At 47.2% G+C, this 17,685-nt stretch overlaps 1 protein-coding gene across 1 annotated transcript in view; it reads left to right on the top strand.

Moving 5' to 3' along the window:
- Positions 1-17,685, top strand: part of PSMD2 (proteasome 26S subunit ubiquitin receptor, non-ATPase 2) — a 50,416-nt gene that overhangs the window by 25,434 nt on the left and 7,297 nt on the right. Inside the window, exons 10-16 of the mRNA XM_058189237.1 lie at positions 487-593; positions 2,163-2,290; positions 3,046-3,133; positions 3,627-3,789; positions 7,487-7,588; positions 7,818-7,963; positions 9,276-9,359. Of these exons, the coding sequence (XP_058045220.1) occupies positions 487-593; positions 2,163-2,290; positions 3,046-3,133; positions 3,627-3,789; positions 7,487-7,588; positions 7,818-7,963; positions 9,276-9,359 (818 nt within the window). The remainder of the gene's footprint in view (positions 1-486; positions 594-2,162; positions 2,291-3,045; positions 3,134-3,626; positions 3,790-7,486; positions 7,589-7,817; positions 7,964-9,275; positions 9,360-17,685) is intronic.

The raw sequence follows: 17,685 nt of genomic DNA, 5'->3' as shown, positions 1-17,685 counted from the left end.
CAGAAAAAACCTTTTTCTGCCTCTGAAAGCTTCCAAAACAAAACTTCAGAAAAAAAGCCTCTGAAGCTCTATTTGGGGGCTTCTTTTCTGAAGCTCTGTTTGGAGGCTTTTTTTCTGAAGCTTTATTTGGGGGCTTCTTTTCTGAAGCTTCTTTCAGCCTCTGAAACCTCCATTTGAGAAGCTTGGGGGGGGGCTACATTCGGAATATAAGACGCACCCAGATTTTCGTCCTCTTTTCTGGGGGGGAAAATGGTGCATCTTACACCAAAAAATACAGTATATCTTTATACACCACCCCCTTATCCATATGTGAATTAGGGCAGCCCCAGGAATTGTGAATAGCTGGGGGTGGATGGAGGCAAGATTTCCCAAGTTGTTCATTACCCAGAATTGATTTAACGCTGGCAGGGAGTCAAACAGAAATCAATAAAAAGGGCCACAGTTTGCGTATGTGCTGGTATTCTCCTGACTCCATTTATTCTGCAGGGATGCTGAGTGCTGCAGCCTCGTTGGGGATGATCCTCTTGTGGGATGTGGACGGAGGCCTCACCCAGATTGACAAGTACCTGTATTCCTCAGAAGACTACATCAAGGTGAGCAACCTTTTTGCCGAGGTGGTATTCAGCCACTTTGGACCGGTTCGCGTGAACTGGTAGCGGAGATCGCGGGTGGGCCTGGCCACCCGCCCCAGCTCTATGCTGTCCTCCTCCCTATCTCTTGGGTTTGGTTCGTGCAGCCCGGACATTGAAGGCTGGGGGGAGGCTTCACTCTGCTGTCGGATGAGAGGGGAGTGGGCAGCGCTTTAAGGCCACTTGTGCAGCTGAAGCAAGAAACGCCTCATTCCACGCCCTCCCCTCCCGGTTAAAGGATGAGTTTGGGGGTTGGGAGAGAAAAGCGAGGGGGAAAAAATAGTCGCCTCCCAAATCTCCAAAGGATGTGGAGTTGAGATCTGCTTAAATAGCCATTGCGCCATTACCAAATAAAAGCGGACGGGAGGATATTCACTCCTGTTGCTTCTCTCCCTGTCTGTCTCTCTGCCGTGTCTTACCTGACTTCCAGCTCCTGCCATGCTGGGCGAGGGGACGGCAAGGGGAGTCCCGTCTCGCTTCTCTGCCGCCTCACCCCTCCCTACCATCTCACCGGCAGAGATTGGCAAGCCAGATTCAGGAAGCTGAATTTGCTGCTGCCGCGCGGGAGGAGAAGAACATCAGAAATGGCCTCTCTTGCAACGCCTCCTCTCTCTCTTCTTCTCCCGAGTGGCAGCAGTGCATCCGGCTCGCCACTGAGAGAAGGGGTGCATGAGCTAGGGTTTGCCTCCGGAGCGGCCTCTGCGAGTGTTGTGACCCAGGCCCAAGTAGGTAGTAATAAACTTAGTCCATGGAAAAACAAACTTTATTTGAACAGCTGGGAATTACTTCATTCCCAGCGTTGTTCAACTCAAAGTAAAACAAATGCCTCCCAACACAAATTCCTCCGTTATCTCACAAACCTTAGTCCAATTAGGCAAACTGCCAAAGGCCCTTCCTGGCAAATGTCCAGAAGCCACAAAAACAAAGACGTACACGAAGCAGAAGATGCAGCTACAGTGTTGTTTTCTGGTTTTAAGCCTTATGGGAGGGGCCAATCATCTCTTGGCCCTACTCCCGAGTTGTTCTCTTTGCTCTAACTGCTCTTGCCTTCTGGCAGCTCTTCTCATGCGTGCATTAGCAACAGGCTCCTCCTGTTCCTCTGCCTCACTACTATCAGTCTCTGGAAGCTCTGGAGTCCGCACCTCACTTCCCGATGGCCCTGGCCCCACCTCACCCTCATCGCTGTCCGACTCCGTTGCCAGGTCCATAGGCTGCTGACGGACCACAACAGCAAGGCTGTTTCGCGTCGATGGCAGGGGCGCGTGGGGCATGTTCCCCCTCCCTTTCCCCCCCTCTCCAGCCTCGCCTCTTCACATCGTGTTGTTTGTGCGGCAGATGCACATGCATCTAAGTATTTCGGGGAGGGGGGCTTATTTTACAGCATGCGCTCAAAAGCCCAATTGGGCTTATTATTGGGACATGTCTTAGTTTCGGGGAAACGCGGTATTTGTTTGTACATATTGATCATTTAGATATATCTCTTCCTGTATCCTGTATTCTGGACCGTGTTTTCCTTCCTTGTCTTTCCTCCAGTCAGGGGCTCTCCTGGCTTGTGGCATTGTGAACTCTGGCGTGAGGAACGAATGCGACCCAGCCCTTGCCCTGCTCTCCGACTACATCCTTCACAACAGCAACACCATGCGCATTGGTGCCATCTTTGGGTGAGGATAGCAAATGCAACAGCACTTAGACTTATATACCACTTCACAGTTCTTCATGGCCCTCTCTAAACCATTTACAGAGTCAGCCTATGGCCCCCACAACAGTCTGGGTCCTCAATCTGCCTAGTCATCCATTTCTTCCTCATGCAGCAGTGTCAGGGTTCCGATGGATGCCCTAATTAAATCATGTGCCTTGAGCCAAGCTTCAAAAGAAATCCAGTTATTTATTAGGAGCTTCATGTCGGCATGTTCCAAATGAAGCCAACTCTGACCCCATGTAATTTATGACCCCCTCCCCCCAGGGTGTGTCATCAGTCACATTTGCCAAGAGAGCAATTTTGCGGGTTGTAGAGATCACTCCTCTCCAGCCGCTGTCGGTAACCCTGGGAGACAGCCTTGAGAGAGAGATGTCTGGAATGTGCTTTTGTTTTTGGCTGCTGTGCTGCTTTGCCATTTTCCCATCCCGCTTGCCTATGGTAACTCGAGAGCAGGCCAGGGATGCTTTGCAAGTTGACACACAGGCAGTGGTGGGTTGCCCCCGGTTCGGACCGGTTCGCAAGAATTGGTAGTAAAACTGGCGGGAGGCTCCACCCACTGACCCGGATGTCATCAGGAAGTTTCTTTGCATGCGCAGAAGCGCACAAGGGAAGTGAGTGCGTGCGTGCGGTCCTGTTGCGAACCGGTAGTAAAGATAAGTAGAACCCATCCCTGCACACAGGCTATGTCCTTCAAACCACATTGTGCTCTCTCGGCAGGCTGGGACTGGCCTACGCGGGATCCAACCGAGAAGATGTCCTGACCTTGCTGCTTCCTGTTATGGGGGATTCCAAATCCAGCATGGAGGTGAGAGAGAAGAAACCCTAAAGATTGGCTGAGAGATCTGTGGTGGGAATGGAGCAAGGAATTGGAGATCCTTGACCTCCACCTAAGTGGGACTTTCTCACAGAATGTTCTGTGGGCAATGGATTGCAAAGCGTGTGGACTTCAACTCCCAGAATTCCCAAGTCAGCATTGCCAGGATGAGAAATTCTGGGAGTTGAAGTCCAAAAGACTTAAAAGTTACCACGTTTGGAGACCCTGCTGTAGCTTGCAAGAAAAGGCTATTTCTTGCCAAACTCTGCTTGATAAAATTTCCCTCCCACCTCTGTGGTTTCTTATGAAGGTGGTGATGTGAACTGGGCTCTCTCTCTCTCTTTGGAAAAACTTCCCACTGGAAGAGATTGGACAACCATTTGTCTGAAATGGTATTAAGATTTCCTGCCTAAACAAGGGGTTGGACTAGAAGACCTCCAAGGTCCCTTCCAACTCTTGTTATTCCATTCTATTCTTTCCCCAGGTGGCTGGCGTGACAGCCCTGGCCTGCGGAATCATCGCAGTGGGCTCTTGCAACGGAGATGTCACCTCCACCATCCTCCAAACCATTATGGAGAAATCCGAGACGGAGCTGAAGGATACCTACGCCAGATGGCTGCCTCTTGGCCTGGGCCTGAACCATCTGGGTAAGTGAATTCTCTAGGATGGTCAGAAAAAAGGCCTGTATAAGAGGGAGGTGCCCTTGAGTGCTAATTATAGGTACAGTTAGTCCTTGACGTACGGCCATAATTGGGCCCAAAATATATGTTGCTGGGCCCAAAATTTATGCTGCTAAGTGAATGTCAGGGCATGAAGAGTTAATATCTGTAAGCTGATGGGAAGTTGTAAGCAGAGGCAACTGGAAGCTGATGCAATGGAATGAGGCAGCAGAGTTACTGCCACTTTAAGGCAGTTTCTTTCTCCTCATGTCTTCTCATGTTCTCTGTATCTCATTGGTCTCCATGTATCAGTAGCTGTATGATAAAGGTATTTAAGTCTGTAAATATTTAGCTGTAGATAAAACCACTGTTATTTATCTAAAAGGCGCTCTGTGCTGTGATTTGCTCCTAGGTGTATCTCACAATACTAGTTACGCTGCCTAAGCTCTGACAGTGAAACACTTGTTAAGTGAGTTTTTCCCCATTTTACAACTCTCCTTGCCACAGTTGTTAAGGGAATCATTGCACTGGTTAAGTTTATAACCCGGTTGTGAAGGGAACCTGGCTTCCCCATTGACTTGGCTTGTCACAAAGTTGCAAAAGCTGATCAGGTGATCCCAGGGGTGAAATCCAGCAGGTTCTGACAGGTTCTGGAGAACCGGTAGTGGAAATTTTGAGTAGTTCGGAGAACCAGCAAATGCCACCTGTGGCTGGCCCCAGAATGGGGTGTGAATGGGGATTTTGCAGTATCCTTCCCCTGCCACGCCCACCAAGCCACACCAAACTCACCAAGCCACGCCCACAGAACCGGTAGTAAAAAAAAATTGGATTTCACCGCTGACGTGACCACAGGGCACTGCAACCGTCGTACATATGAACCGATGGCCAAGCATCTGAATTTTGATCACTTATCCATGGGGATGCTGCAATGGTCGTAAGTGTGAAAAACGGCCCTAAGTCACTTTTTTTCAGCACCGTTGTAACTTTGAACCGTCACTGAATGAACTATTGTAAGCCAAAGGCTACCTGGACATCATAATTGCCCGTGAACGGGCTGCCACTTCTCCCCATTTCCACCTCGAAACAAGAGCATCAGTTCTGAATTTTAAGTTGGAAGGAAATGGAAAAGACCACTGCAGAGGTAGTCCTCACCTTACGACCACAGTTGAGGCCAAAATTTCCATTGCTAAGCAAGGCATTCTTTGAGTAAGTTTTACTCCATGTTGCGACCTTTTTGCCATAGTTGTTAAAGCGAATCACTGCAGCTGAATCGTGTTAAGCAAATTTCGCTTCTGCCTTTGATGTGGCATATCGGAAGCCAGCTGGGAAGGTGAGAAATGTTGATCACATGACCCCGGTGTTGTGACCCGAGGCCCAAGTATTAGATGCAATCAGTTCAAAAACAGACAGACTTTATTAGAACAGCTGAGAATTAACTCATTCTCAGCGTTGTCCAAACTAAATCAAAACAAATTCTTCATAACACAATTCTTTAGCCTTAGCACCAACCTTGGTCTAATTAGGCAAACTGCCAAAGGCTTTTCTTGGCAAAAATTCAGAAGCAGAAGACGCCGCCAAGAAATAAATGCAGCAAGACAAGGAGCAAGGCTATCAACGTTGTTTTCCGACAAAGAGCCCAAGAGCAGTTGCTGGTCTTTTAAGCCTTATGGGAGGGGCCAATCATCTCTTGGCCCTACTCCTGAGTCGTCCTCTTTGCTTGAGCTGCTCTTGCCTTCTGGCAGCTTTTCTCATGCGTGCATTAGGAACAGGCTCCTCCTGTTCCTCTGCCTCACTACTATCAGCCTCTGGAGGCTCTGGAGTCCGCACATCACTCCCAGATGGCCCTGGCCCCACCTCTGCCTCCGACGCAGAGCCCTCATCCGGGCCTTCCCCAGCCTCCAGGACTGGCCCAAGCTCTTCCTCAGCCTCATCACTGTCTGACTCCGTTGCCAGTTCCGCAGGCTGCTGGTGGACCACAACACCCACGGACATTGCAACTATCCTAAATACATGCCAGTTGCCCGAATTTTGATCAGGTGACTCTCGGGATGCTGCAAGGATCGTAATTGTGAAAACGAGGCATAAGGCATTTTTCCTCCAGTGCCAATGTAACTTCAAACGGTCACTAAACAAATTGTTGTAAGTCAAGGACTACCTGTATTGTTCGACATAGAGCTTTTTGTTAATTTATTTAAATTTATTATATTTGGGAAATTTATATTGCTGCCCACTTGCACATGGTGACTCAAGGCAGCTTACAGGACATTAAAAGCACAATATAAAACAAAATAATAATAATAAAATAATTACCCCATTCCACCCTCCTACCCCAGCGACAACACACCTTTGTACGAGCAATTTAATGAGGTCCAGCCTGCTCTGGGTTGCCCAGGCCCTCTGGCAAAACTTCACGGCTTTCCAAAAATGTATTTGTGATTAATTTTGTTTTAGGATTATTTATGACCTCCTACCCAGTAATTTTTAAATATTCTACTCCTCAACGTAGTGGGTTTTTTTTTTTAACTTTTCTTTTTCTGAAATGCTTTCAGACGTTCTCCTTCTCTTCTTTCTTGGAGCTATCTTTTTTTTGGGGGTGTGTGGGGGGAAAGGAAAGACGGGAGCAAAAGACTCACAAGCAATCATCCCCCAATATAAGAGAGCCTTTAGCTGCCTTATTCCAACAGCATTGTATCATTTTCGTCACACACACACCTGCATTAAGACACAGCACTTCGCTTGGGATCAGAGCTATCAGTGAGCTATTTTTGAGGACGCTCTGTTTTCTCTTTTATGCCCCGTGCTTTTTAGTTCCTATCCTCAGTTCCTTGATTGACTTGAAAAACAAAAGAGTTTTTGTATACAGGCTCGATTCCACAAGTAGCAAAAAATAAAGCAGAGACATTTTGACCTGCTTCCCACAGTTCTTTGAAGCATAAACAGGTGTGCTTAGAACCGGATCTTTGAAATTGGTGACTTTAGAGCTCATTAGATGAAGAATCTGTTCTTTTCCAAGCAGAGGGACGGTGCGGGGGGGGAGAGAGGTTTTACACGTAGTCCTCGATTTACAATCATATGTTTAATGACCGTTCAAAGTTATGTCAGCAGTTGGCGACGTACGACCGGTTTTCCCATCTATGAGCGTTGCAACTTCCCAGAGTCTTGTGATCAAACTTTGGCAACCGGTGTGTGTTTACAATAGTTATAGTGCAGGGGTCTCCAACCTTGGCAACTTGAAGACTTGGGGACTTCAACTCCCAGAATTCCTCAGCCAGCTTTGCTGGCTGAGGAATTCTGGGAGTTGAAGTCCACAAGTCTTCAAGTTGCCAAAGTTGGAGACCCCTGTTATAGCGTCCTGAGTCCTGGGATTGTCATTCGCAAGATTCTTAGGGAGCTTCCGACAAGCCAGATCAGTGGGGGAAGACAGATTCGTTTAATGACTGCACAATTTGCTTAACAACTGTAGTGTTTTGCTTAACAACCGTGGCCAAAAAAAAAAGGTCCCAAAAATGGTGCACTAGTCTCACTAAACAACTGTCTTGCTCAGGAATGTGGTCATATGTCGAGGACTACCTGGATTGACCTGGGGTGGGCAATGGATGAAGACGTTCTTTTTAGGCAGTCTCGATATAACATCAGTGACTTGAGTGGATGCTGAAGTATTTTTGCAATTTTCCAATTTTTACAGGAAAGGGCGAGGCCATTGAAGCAATCCTGGCTGCCCTTCAGGTTGTGTCTGAACCTTTCCGTAGCTTTGCCAACACCCTCGTGGACATCTGTGCCTATGCAGGTCAGTCTGGTGTGGGAATGGGAGGTTGGGAGATTCCTGTCCTTTTTATTCCTGGTCTGCATTCACACAACACGCAGCGAACTCGGGTGACGATCTAGCACCCTGTATTTGCTCAGCACCTTCATTTTGCTAGGGCTTTTTCATAGCAGAGCATGCAACGTGTAACCCAAGAACACATAATGCTGCTGACACTTGTGAATTCGGTCATAAGTCTGTGGTGTCCCCGCAGGATCTGGGAATGTGTTGAAGGTTCAGCAGCTCCTTCATATCTGCAGCGAGCATTTTGATTCCAAAGAGAAGGAGGAGGAGAAAGAGAAGAAGGAGAAAAAAGACAAAGAGAAGAAAGATAACGCGGCTGACATGGGCGCTCACCAGGTGATGACTTCTGTCCATTTTTTATTTTTTTTTGTACTTTGTCTTTTGAGATAAGGGATGCGGTAGCTCAATGGGTAAGATGCTGAGCCTGTCAATCGAAAGGTCGGCAGTTCTGTAGTTCGAATCCCCAGTACCGTGTAACGGAGTGAGCTCCTGTGACTTGTCCCAGCTTCTGCCAACCTAGCAGTTCGAAAGCATGTAAAAAATGCAAGTAGAAAAAATAGGGACCACCTTTAGCGGGAAGGTAACAGCGTTCCGTGCGCCTTTGGCATTTAGTCATGCCGGCCACATGACCACGGAGACGTCTTTGGACAGCGCTGGCTCTTTGGCTTTGAAATGGAGATGAGCACCGCCCCTTAGAGTCGGGAACAACTAGCATGTATGTGCAAGGGAAACCTTTACCTTTAACAGCCAAATAGACTAACAGGTGATGATGTGTTCAGTTAACAGCACAAAAACGTAATTGCTGCCTTCTGATTTTTAATCCAAAAGCCCAACTGTGTACAGGCATTGCAAAATAATATGGAAAATGGGGTGCTGCTGTTCAACTACTGTTTTTGTCTTGTCTTCCATTCATAAGTTTCTTTTTCTGCTAGTTTTACCAGCAGAGCAGACAGACAAATGAGATACTGAAAACCCATACAGGTGTCGGTAGAAACACTCCGCAACCCTCTTGCCTGAAGCAGCTAAAATTCATTTGGCTTTACCCATCAAACTGCGAGAAACGGAAATTGTGCCCTACTCCCAAATTATTATTATTTTTTTATTTGCATTTATATCCCGCCTTTCTCCGAAGACTCTATGTCAAGCAATAGTCTTCATCCATTTGTATATTATATACAAAGTCAACTTTTATTGCCCCCAACAATCTGGGTCCTCATTTTACCTACCTTATAAAGGATGGAAGGCTGAGTCAACCTTGGGCCTGGTGGGACTTGAACCTGCAGTAATTGCAAGCAGCTGTGTTAATAACAGACTGTCTTAGCAGTCTGAGCCACCAGAGGCCCTAAAGGCCACCAGAGGCCCTAAATTTGACACTTGCGCATTGGGAATTACGTAATAAAGAGAACCCTGGTTAAAACTGGGGGATGCCATGGATTGTTAGCAAGCCGAGTGGTTACTTACACTCAATTCAGTAAACCTGCTTCTCTTCCCCACTCTCCTTTTACGAGGCGACCTGATTTGAAGCCTTGTCTGCCTTGCCTTGAGCAGCTGGGCCAGCGCATTTATTCTCCAGTAGAAAAAAAAACCCCTGTATTTAGCGATGTTGCGAAGTGTCCTGTGGTTTCACACAAGGTCTCTCCTCCTGCAGGGTGTGGCAGTGCTGGGAATTGCGCTCATTGCTATGGGCGAGGAGATCGGGGCCGAGATGGCTCTACGTACCTTTGGTCACCTGGTGAGTAGGAAGCTGACGACACCTGGAACGTGGGGAAGGGGGGGGCAGTAAAGATAACAGGTACCGTATTTCCCCGAAAATAAGACTGGGTCTTATATTATTTTTCAAAAGGCTCATTAGGGCTTATTTTCTGGTTAGGTCTCATTTCGCAAGAAATACGGTACTAAATGCATTCCATCTGGCTGACAATCTTAACTGGGGCTTATTTTGGGGGTAGGGCTTATATTACGAGCATCCTGAAAAATCACGCTAGGGCTTATTTTCCAGTCGGGGAAATAGGATAGACTTCAACTTACAACTACCGTATATACTCGAGTATAAGCCGAGTTTTTCAGCACGTTTTTTGTGCTGAAAAGCGCCCCCTCGGCTTATACTCGAGTCTACATCTCGATGTACTTCGGGAACCCCGCACAGGAGACGCCAGAGGCGGCGAGATCGTCCGGCGGGATTTGTCCAAGGCTGAGCAGTTCGCCGCGCGGACCTGAGCCAAGCCGGTCCCAGTCCAGCCGAACGGTGAAAGCGACATGCGGCGCGCTCCGCTTTCACCGCTCGCTGACTGGGACCGCTTGGCTCGGGTCCGCAGTAACTCCGCCAGGCTGTGCAGCGAAGAAACCATTTAAAAGCCCGCCAGGGCTTTCTTTCTTCTCCCTCTGTGCTTCAAGTTGGGCTTTTAAATGGTTTCTTGGCACAGCCTGGCGGAGTTACTGCGGACCCGAGCCAAGCGGTCCCAGTCCAGCCGAGCGGTGAAAGCGGAGCGGCGCCGCATGTCGCCACCGCTCGCTGACTGGGACCGCTTGGCTCGGGTCCGCAGTAACTCCGCCAGGCTGTGCCGAAGAAACCATTTAAAAGCCCGCCAGGGCTTTCTCTTCTCCTCCGTGCTTCAAGTTGGGCTTTTAAATGGTTTCTTGGCACAGCCTGGCGGAGTTACTGCGGACCCGAGCCAAGCGGTCCCAGTCCAGCCGAGCGGTGAAAGCGGAGCGGCGCCGCATGTCGCCACCGCTCGCTGGACTGGGACCGCTTGGCTCGGGTCCGCAGTAACTCCGCCAGGCTGTGCCGCGAAGAAACCATTTAAAAGCCCGCCAGGGCTTTCTTTCTTCTCCCTCCGTGCTTCAGAAGTTGGGCTTTTAAATGGTTTCTTCGCGGCACAGCCTGGCGGGAGTTACTGCGGACCCGAGCCAAGCGGTCCCAGTCCAGCCGAGCGGTGAAAGCGGAGCGGCGCCGGCATGTCGCTTTCACCGCTCGCTGGACTGGGACCGGCTTGGCTCGGGTCCCAGCGGGCGGGGAGCTGACTTTGGCCCTTTAGCAAGGAGGAAGGTGGGAGGCGGAGCTGCCGGCTGTGGCGCTCTGCTCGAGCCGCCGCCGCCGCCGCCTGGAAGAGGAGGAGGTGACCTTCACGCTGGAGAGGGTGGGGGATGGGGGGGTTGAGGGGCGTGCAAGAGGAGCGAGCGTGGAGGAAGAGGAGGAGGCGACGGCCCCGCCGGGACAGCGCGGCTTCTAAGATCAGCCCACGCTCCGAAGAGGAAAGGGAGCGAGTGGTGGGTGGCTGGGACGAGACCCCACCACAAACACACACAGCCGGTCGGACGGCGCGGTTCCATTCTCTACTCTCTCGCTCTGCGTCAAGGCGCTGGAAGGGGCGGAGAGCGAAACAGCAGCAGGAGCAGCCGGCGCCGCCTTCCTCCTCCTCCTCCTCCTCCTTTCGTGGCGGGCTGCTTCCAAGTCTGGAAATCTGTTTTGGGAAGTGGTGGTGCAGCGGCAGTTCAGCCCTGTCGGCCGGGGGAAGGAGGCGGTGGATCGGATTCTCGCGCCACACCGAAGTCGGCTGGAAAGCTTGCTGCTGCTTCTTCTTTTTTGCTTCTCTCCCCCCACCCACTCTTTTCTGCTCTCTTGCAACGTTGCTGCAGCTCCTCGGCTCCTTTTCCCGGCGCCCCAGAAGGCTCGAGCCTCTGCTGCCGATTGAATACTAAAATAAAATAAAAGAGCGGAGAAGAACGGGGCGCCGCTTTTGGTGTCCGCGTCCCTGTCGCCGCCCGGCAGGACGCGTTTAAAAAAAAGGGGCGGGGGAGTTGAAAAGAGGCTGCCTCTTCGGGTTACCTCAACATCCATTCCAGAGCCGCTAAAAGAGCGGCTGCTTGGCCCGCCCTGGTTGGGGAACGGGCACAAAAAAAGGGTCCCTGGTGACCCAGATTTCATCCTAGCCCCATTGACTGGCCCCTTTGACTCGATAGGATTTAGCTGACGGGATTGTTAAACAGCGCTCGCACCTTTCTTCTGGGGAGAGAAGTCACTCTAATAAATATTGGGAGGTGTTTTCAAGGAAACATAGGGGTCCACCTTCTGCCCACAAGAAATGTAGGGAAATGCCACCATTCCCAGCCTTCTGAGCACATCAGCTTATCCTGGCAGAGGATGAGGAAAGTCGCATTTCAAAGCCTTTGGAAATCACCAGCTTGGAAAAAGCTAAATTATGTAGGGCTATTCAGCTACAACTTCGTGTTTAAGTTTTGTCTTTTGAAGCGAGATAATGATAGCTAGCTAGCTAGCTAATTAGATAGATAGATAGATAGATAGATAGATAGATAGATAGATAGATAGATAGATAGATAGATAGATAGATAGATAGATAGATAGATAGATTAGAAAGAAAACAGAACAAAAAAACAGAATAATAGAGTTGGAAGGGACCTTGGAGGTCTTCTAGTCTAACCCCTGCTTATGCAGGAAACCTTATACCACTTCAAATGCTTATCCAATATCTTCTTAAAAACTTTCAGTGTTAGAGCATTCACAACTTCTGGAGGCAAGTTGTTCCACTGGTTAATTGTTCTAACTGTCAGGAAATTTCTCCTTAGTTCTAGGTTGCTTCTCTCCTTGATTAGTTTCCACCCATGCTTCTTGTCCTGCCCTCAGGTGCTTTGGAGAATAGTTTGATTCCCCCTTCTTTGTGGCAGCCCCTGAGATATTGGAATGTTCCTATCATGTCACCCCTAAACTAGACATACCCAGTTCACATGCCCGTGAGCGTCTTGCTTGCATGTCACACACACGCACCGCTCGCTGGGAAAAAAAGGATGGATGGATGGAAGGAAGGAAGGAAGGAAGGATGGATTGATGGATGGGCGACCGCTTTGAGCGCAACCCTTCTCCCGCAACTAAGGGGGTCAATGTTTTCCCCAATCCTAGGGTGTGGGAAACAGTCATTCTTTCTTCCCCTAGTCTCTCCCGAGATCGCACTGCAGCGCCCATCATCCCCAGCCGGCAATCTGAGCTCGTGCCATCGATGTGGTCCTTGAACTTCCCCTCCTTGTTTCTAACCCAGCCTAGGATGGCGGCGTGGAGGGTATGGTGGTGGTAAACGGCCAGGAGAAAGCTTTCGCTCTTTTCGAGAGGTCCTCTTGGAAGGCTGCCTTGGAAAGGGAAAGTGGGAGGGGCAGAGATTTCTCCTCAAGGTCCCCTTGGAAGGCTGGGTTGGAAAGGGAAAGTGGGAGGGGCAGAGATTTCTTCCTCTCGGGTCCCCTTGGAAGGCTGGGTTGGAAAGGGAAAGTGGGGAGGGGGCAGAGATTTCTTCCTCGGGTCCTTCTAGAGTCCTTGAGAAACTGATATCATACAAGGTTAATAAATTATACTCCTCCTCCTCATTGATGAGTTTTTCATCCTGAAATTGATTGAAACATTGTACCATCATATGCTGCCATAGTATAGTGTTAACAACATCTGTAAAGATGATATATGAGCATGACACTAAGTTTTTCTATATTTCCCTTTATTGAAAAACTTCCATCATGCTTCTTTCTGAAAACAAAGGTCATTATAATATACCTCATTATATATTTGATTTGATGATATTTCAGTTAATAAATACCATTTAAGGTGTTAAGCTTCCTTTCTTTTTCAGCAGCAAAGTGAATTACAACTTTAAAGAACTTTATTACTTTATATTCATTTATTTTAAGTATAGATTTTAGATTTTTAAACAAATATGTTTAGAGCTTTTATATCTTTCAAGTTATTCAAATTATCCCCTCAGCAGGTATATAATGGCATCCAATTCCAATATCATGTTGGGGCTTTTGAGCAAGGGAGGAGGAACGCGAGCACCGCCTTTCGCGCTGGCATTCCGGGATTTCCCTTTGTTTAGAGCTGGGAATCCTCCTTCCCCCTTTTGCACTTTTATTGTTTTTCGTTCAAATAAATATTCATGTTATTTTACTTGGCTCTATCTTTATTTTTTACATTGACCAGTAGCTGCCTCATTTCCCACCCTCGGCTTATACTCGAGTCAATAGTTTTTCCCAGTTTTTTGTGTGTTAAAATTAGGTGCCTCGGCTTATATTCGGGTCGGCTTATACTCGAGTATATACGGTATTTGTTTAGTGACTGTGTGAAATACAGTCTCTATAAACGTCATCATACACATACGAGATGTGTATCTTTTTTTTTTTTATTCAAAAAGTTTTACAAAATTTTTTCCCCTTCCCCCCCCCCTCCCTTCACAACCCCCCTCCCCCCCCCCGACTTCCCGGAACGAACACAAGGTATAGTTAAAAATAAAACAAACATGCTAAAAAATTTTCATCCCAACTTAATTATACCCCTACAATCATCAATTCCTAACTTCCCCCGAAAACAATCAAAAATAATACATCATAATCATTCAAAAGCAGTCTGATAACTCTTAGTCTGATATCTGCGTTGAATATAGTCAATCCATTTTTTCCATTCCTTTAAGTATCTTTCTTGCGTATTGTCTTTCGAAAAGGCTGATATCTTCGCCATCTCAGCCAAATTGGCAACCTTCAATATCCATTCTTCTATTGTAGGTACTTCTTTTTTCTTCCAGTATTGTCCTATTAGTAATCTTGCTGCTGTTATTAGATTTAAAATCAATTTAGTCTCAATTACTGTACAATCCGTAATAATTCCCAACAAAAAAAATTGCGGCAGGAACTTTATCTTCTTTTTCAAAACATTTTGTAAGATCCACCAAATTTTTATCCAAAAGGCCTTTATGTCCTTACAAGTCCACCAAATGTGAAAATATGTAGCATCATCACAATTACATCTCCAACATTTTGCTTGCATAAGATGTGTATCTTAACAGCCTTGAGCCCCGTGTACAGGTAGCCCTCAACTTTCAACCGTTCACTTAATGACTGTTCAAAGTTAACAACGGCAGGGAAAAAAGTGACTTGTGACCATTTTTCACATGTACAAACCTGTACAATTTCACACGTAATTGCAGCCATCCATCCCCATGGTTGCGTGATCAAAATTCGGACGCTTGGCAACTGGTTCATATTTATGACGGTCCTGGTGACCTAGATGACGTGATCCCCTTTTGTGACCTCCTGAATTAGCAAAGCCAGAGTCACTTAACAACCCGGGTTACTAACAACTGCAGTGATTCACTTAACAGCTGTGGCAAGAAAGGTCGTAAAATGGGGTACAACTCACTTGAAAATTGTCTCACTTAGCCACTGATTTGGGGCTCAATTGTAGTCGTAATAGGAGGACTACCTGTGCTTCAAGGCTCTTGCCGTTGTTGGGATTGTGCTCTGTTTGTTCATCAACAATTTGGTTTGGAAGGGCCAAGTATTGGCCTCCTTATTTTCTTGATCCATTTGAAATAATTGTGCTTGTGAATGGCTAAGAAAGCCAGACAGTTACGTCTGCCTTCAAAGCTGGATTACCTTGGCAGGGGTTGCTGATGGTTTCATAGGTAAGCACTGGACTTACAGGAAAGACTGAAGCAGTAGTTTCAGTCATACAACCTGCTAAGCTTGGCTAATTTTAACCAGTTAGACTTTTTGTGATGCATGCAAACCCACTTTTGGTTAGTGAGGATTCGGCACATTGTGTGAAGTCAGATAATGTTGTGACCCAGGCCCAAGTAGATAGTAGTAGACGCAATCAGTTCAAAAAGAGACTTTATTAGAACAGCTGAGAATCAACTCATTCTCAGCGTCGTCCAAACTAAATCAAAGCAAATTCTTCAGAACACAATTCTTCAGTCTTATCACAAGCCTTGGTCTAATTAGACAAACTGCCAAAAGCTTTCTTGGCAAAAGTTCAAAAGCAGAAGACGCCGACAAGAAATAAATGCAGCAAGACAAGGCTATCAATGTTGTTTTCCGACAAAGAGCCCAAACGTCGTTGCTGGTCTTTTAAGCCTTCTGGGAGGGGCCAGTCATCTCTTGGCCCTACTCCTGAGTCATCCTCTTTGCTTGAGCTGCTCTTGCCTTCTGGCAGCTCTTCTCATGCATGCACTAGGAACAGGCTCCTCCTGTTCCTCTGCCTCACTACTGTCAGCATCTGGAGGCTCTGGAGTCTGCACATCACTCCCAGATGGCCCTGGCTCCCTCTCTGCCTCCGACGCAGAGCCCTCCCCCCAACCTCCAGGACTGGCCCACGTTCTTCCTCAGCCTCATTGCTGTCCGACTCCATTGCCAGCTCCGCAGGCTGCTGGTGGACCACAACAGATAAGAAGTTTATATATAACAAATAAAGCCTATGGTGCCAACCCAGCCAACGAAGATTGAATGTTTCAAGGATTACAAACTAATCTGACTTTAGACCAAGAGTGTCCATGCTTGGCAACTTTAAGGTCTGGGGACTACAACTCCTAGTATTCCTCATGCTGGGAATTCTGGGAGTTGAAGTCCCCAGGTCTTAAAATTGCTAGGGTTGGACACCTTTGCTTTAGACTCTTCTTTAACTCCAAAATGGTCATTACTTATAGCGGGGGGTCAAACTCAGGGACCGGATCCGGCCCGCGGGTGTTGTGACTCGTCTTCCCTCCTCTCCTCAGCCGGGCCCCTCCCGTTTCCAACCGGGCCTGTTATCAGACTCCGAGTCTGATAATGAAGATGAACGGCCTGTCATGCCTCAGCCCCCGGCCCTGTCCCCATGCCCGGAGAGGATTCCAGAAGTGAAAGGACAAGCAGGAAGCCAGCCAGGTTCTGGAATTACTCGGGCCTACTCCTTCTGACCCCTCCCTTTCCCAAACAGCAGAAGACAATTCAAACTGAGAGGATCCTCGCTTCCGGAGATCTGAGAGGCGACGCCAGCAGAAGGAAGGGAAGGGAGGTCTGGATAAATGCTGAGTCATGGAGCCAAACCCCACAGCCTATATAAAGGACCTGCTTTTGGCATTCCAACCTTGAGTCAAGCAAAATCTCATCTAGTTTGCTGATATCGGACTCTATCACTGAAATCACAACTTGGACTCCTGCCTGCCCTGATAAACCTCGAAGGAATTTGGCAAGCTGCAGAGGCTTCGTTGCCACGTTTGATACGGACTTCCTTGACCCGGTCGTCGGAGGGGGAGTGGAACACGACAGTGGGGGACTTAGATCTGGCACACAGGGCCACCCTGGAAACAGCGAAGGACTGGCCCGCAGTGCTTCTGCTAACGAAAACAGGCTCCCGAGCTCTGTTTTTGGCTGCCACTGCCAAAGGTTATGTGCACAAATCATAGGATGATATAATCCTGTGTGAAAGGCAGCTGAAAATTATTGCACTATATTTTCCTTCCAAAATGAATATGGAAATTGAATTTCCCCTCAACAAATTTATCCTGTATACGCATTTGTAGAAGTATGGTTGTGGTGTACGATTCACAAGTTATGGTACATACGTACACAGGTGTTGAGGAAGATGATGACAGTGAAGATAAAGAAAACAGTTTTACGTAAATTTAGGACCAAAATTGTGGCAATCTGAAAATGTAAACATATGAATAGAATAGAACAGAACAGAACAGAAGAGAATAAAATTCTTTATTGGCCAAGTGTGATTGGACACTCAAGAATAGAATAGAATAGAATAGAATAGAATAGAATAGAATAGAATAGAATAGAATAGAATAGAATAGAATAGGATAGGAATTCTTTATTGGCCAAGTGTGATTGGACACTCAAGAATAGAATAGAAGAGAAGAGAAGAGAAGAGAAGAGAATAGAATAGAATAGAATAGAATAGAATAGAATAGAATAGAATAGAATAGAATAGGAATTCTTTATTGGCCAAGTGTGATTGGACACACAAGCAATTTGTCTTTGGTGCATATGCTCTCAGTGTTCATAAAGAAAAAACAAAATATATTCGTCAAGAATCATAAGATACAACACTTTAATCATAGGATATTAATAAGGAATGAAATCATACTAGGAAACAATAAAAACAATATAAGCTATAAAGATACAAGCAACATGGATAAACTTTAAGATGGCCAATTTCAACTTTACTTTTTCAGTTGATAACCTGGGTGGGGGTTGCAGTCTACCCTCTCTGCGAAACCATTGCATGTTCTCCACGAAATGTGAAT

This window comes from Ahaetulla prasina, chromosome 6, assembly GCF_028640845.1.
Source record: "Ahaetulla prasina isolate Xishuangbanna chromosome 6, ASM2864084v1, whole genome shotgun sequence".
Classification (NCBI taxonomy): domain Eukaryota; kingdom Metazoa; phylum Chordata; class Lepidosauria; order Squamata; family Colubridae; genus Ahaetulla; species Ahaetulla prasina.
This window is presented reverse-complemented; position numbering and strand designations above follow the sequence as displayed.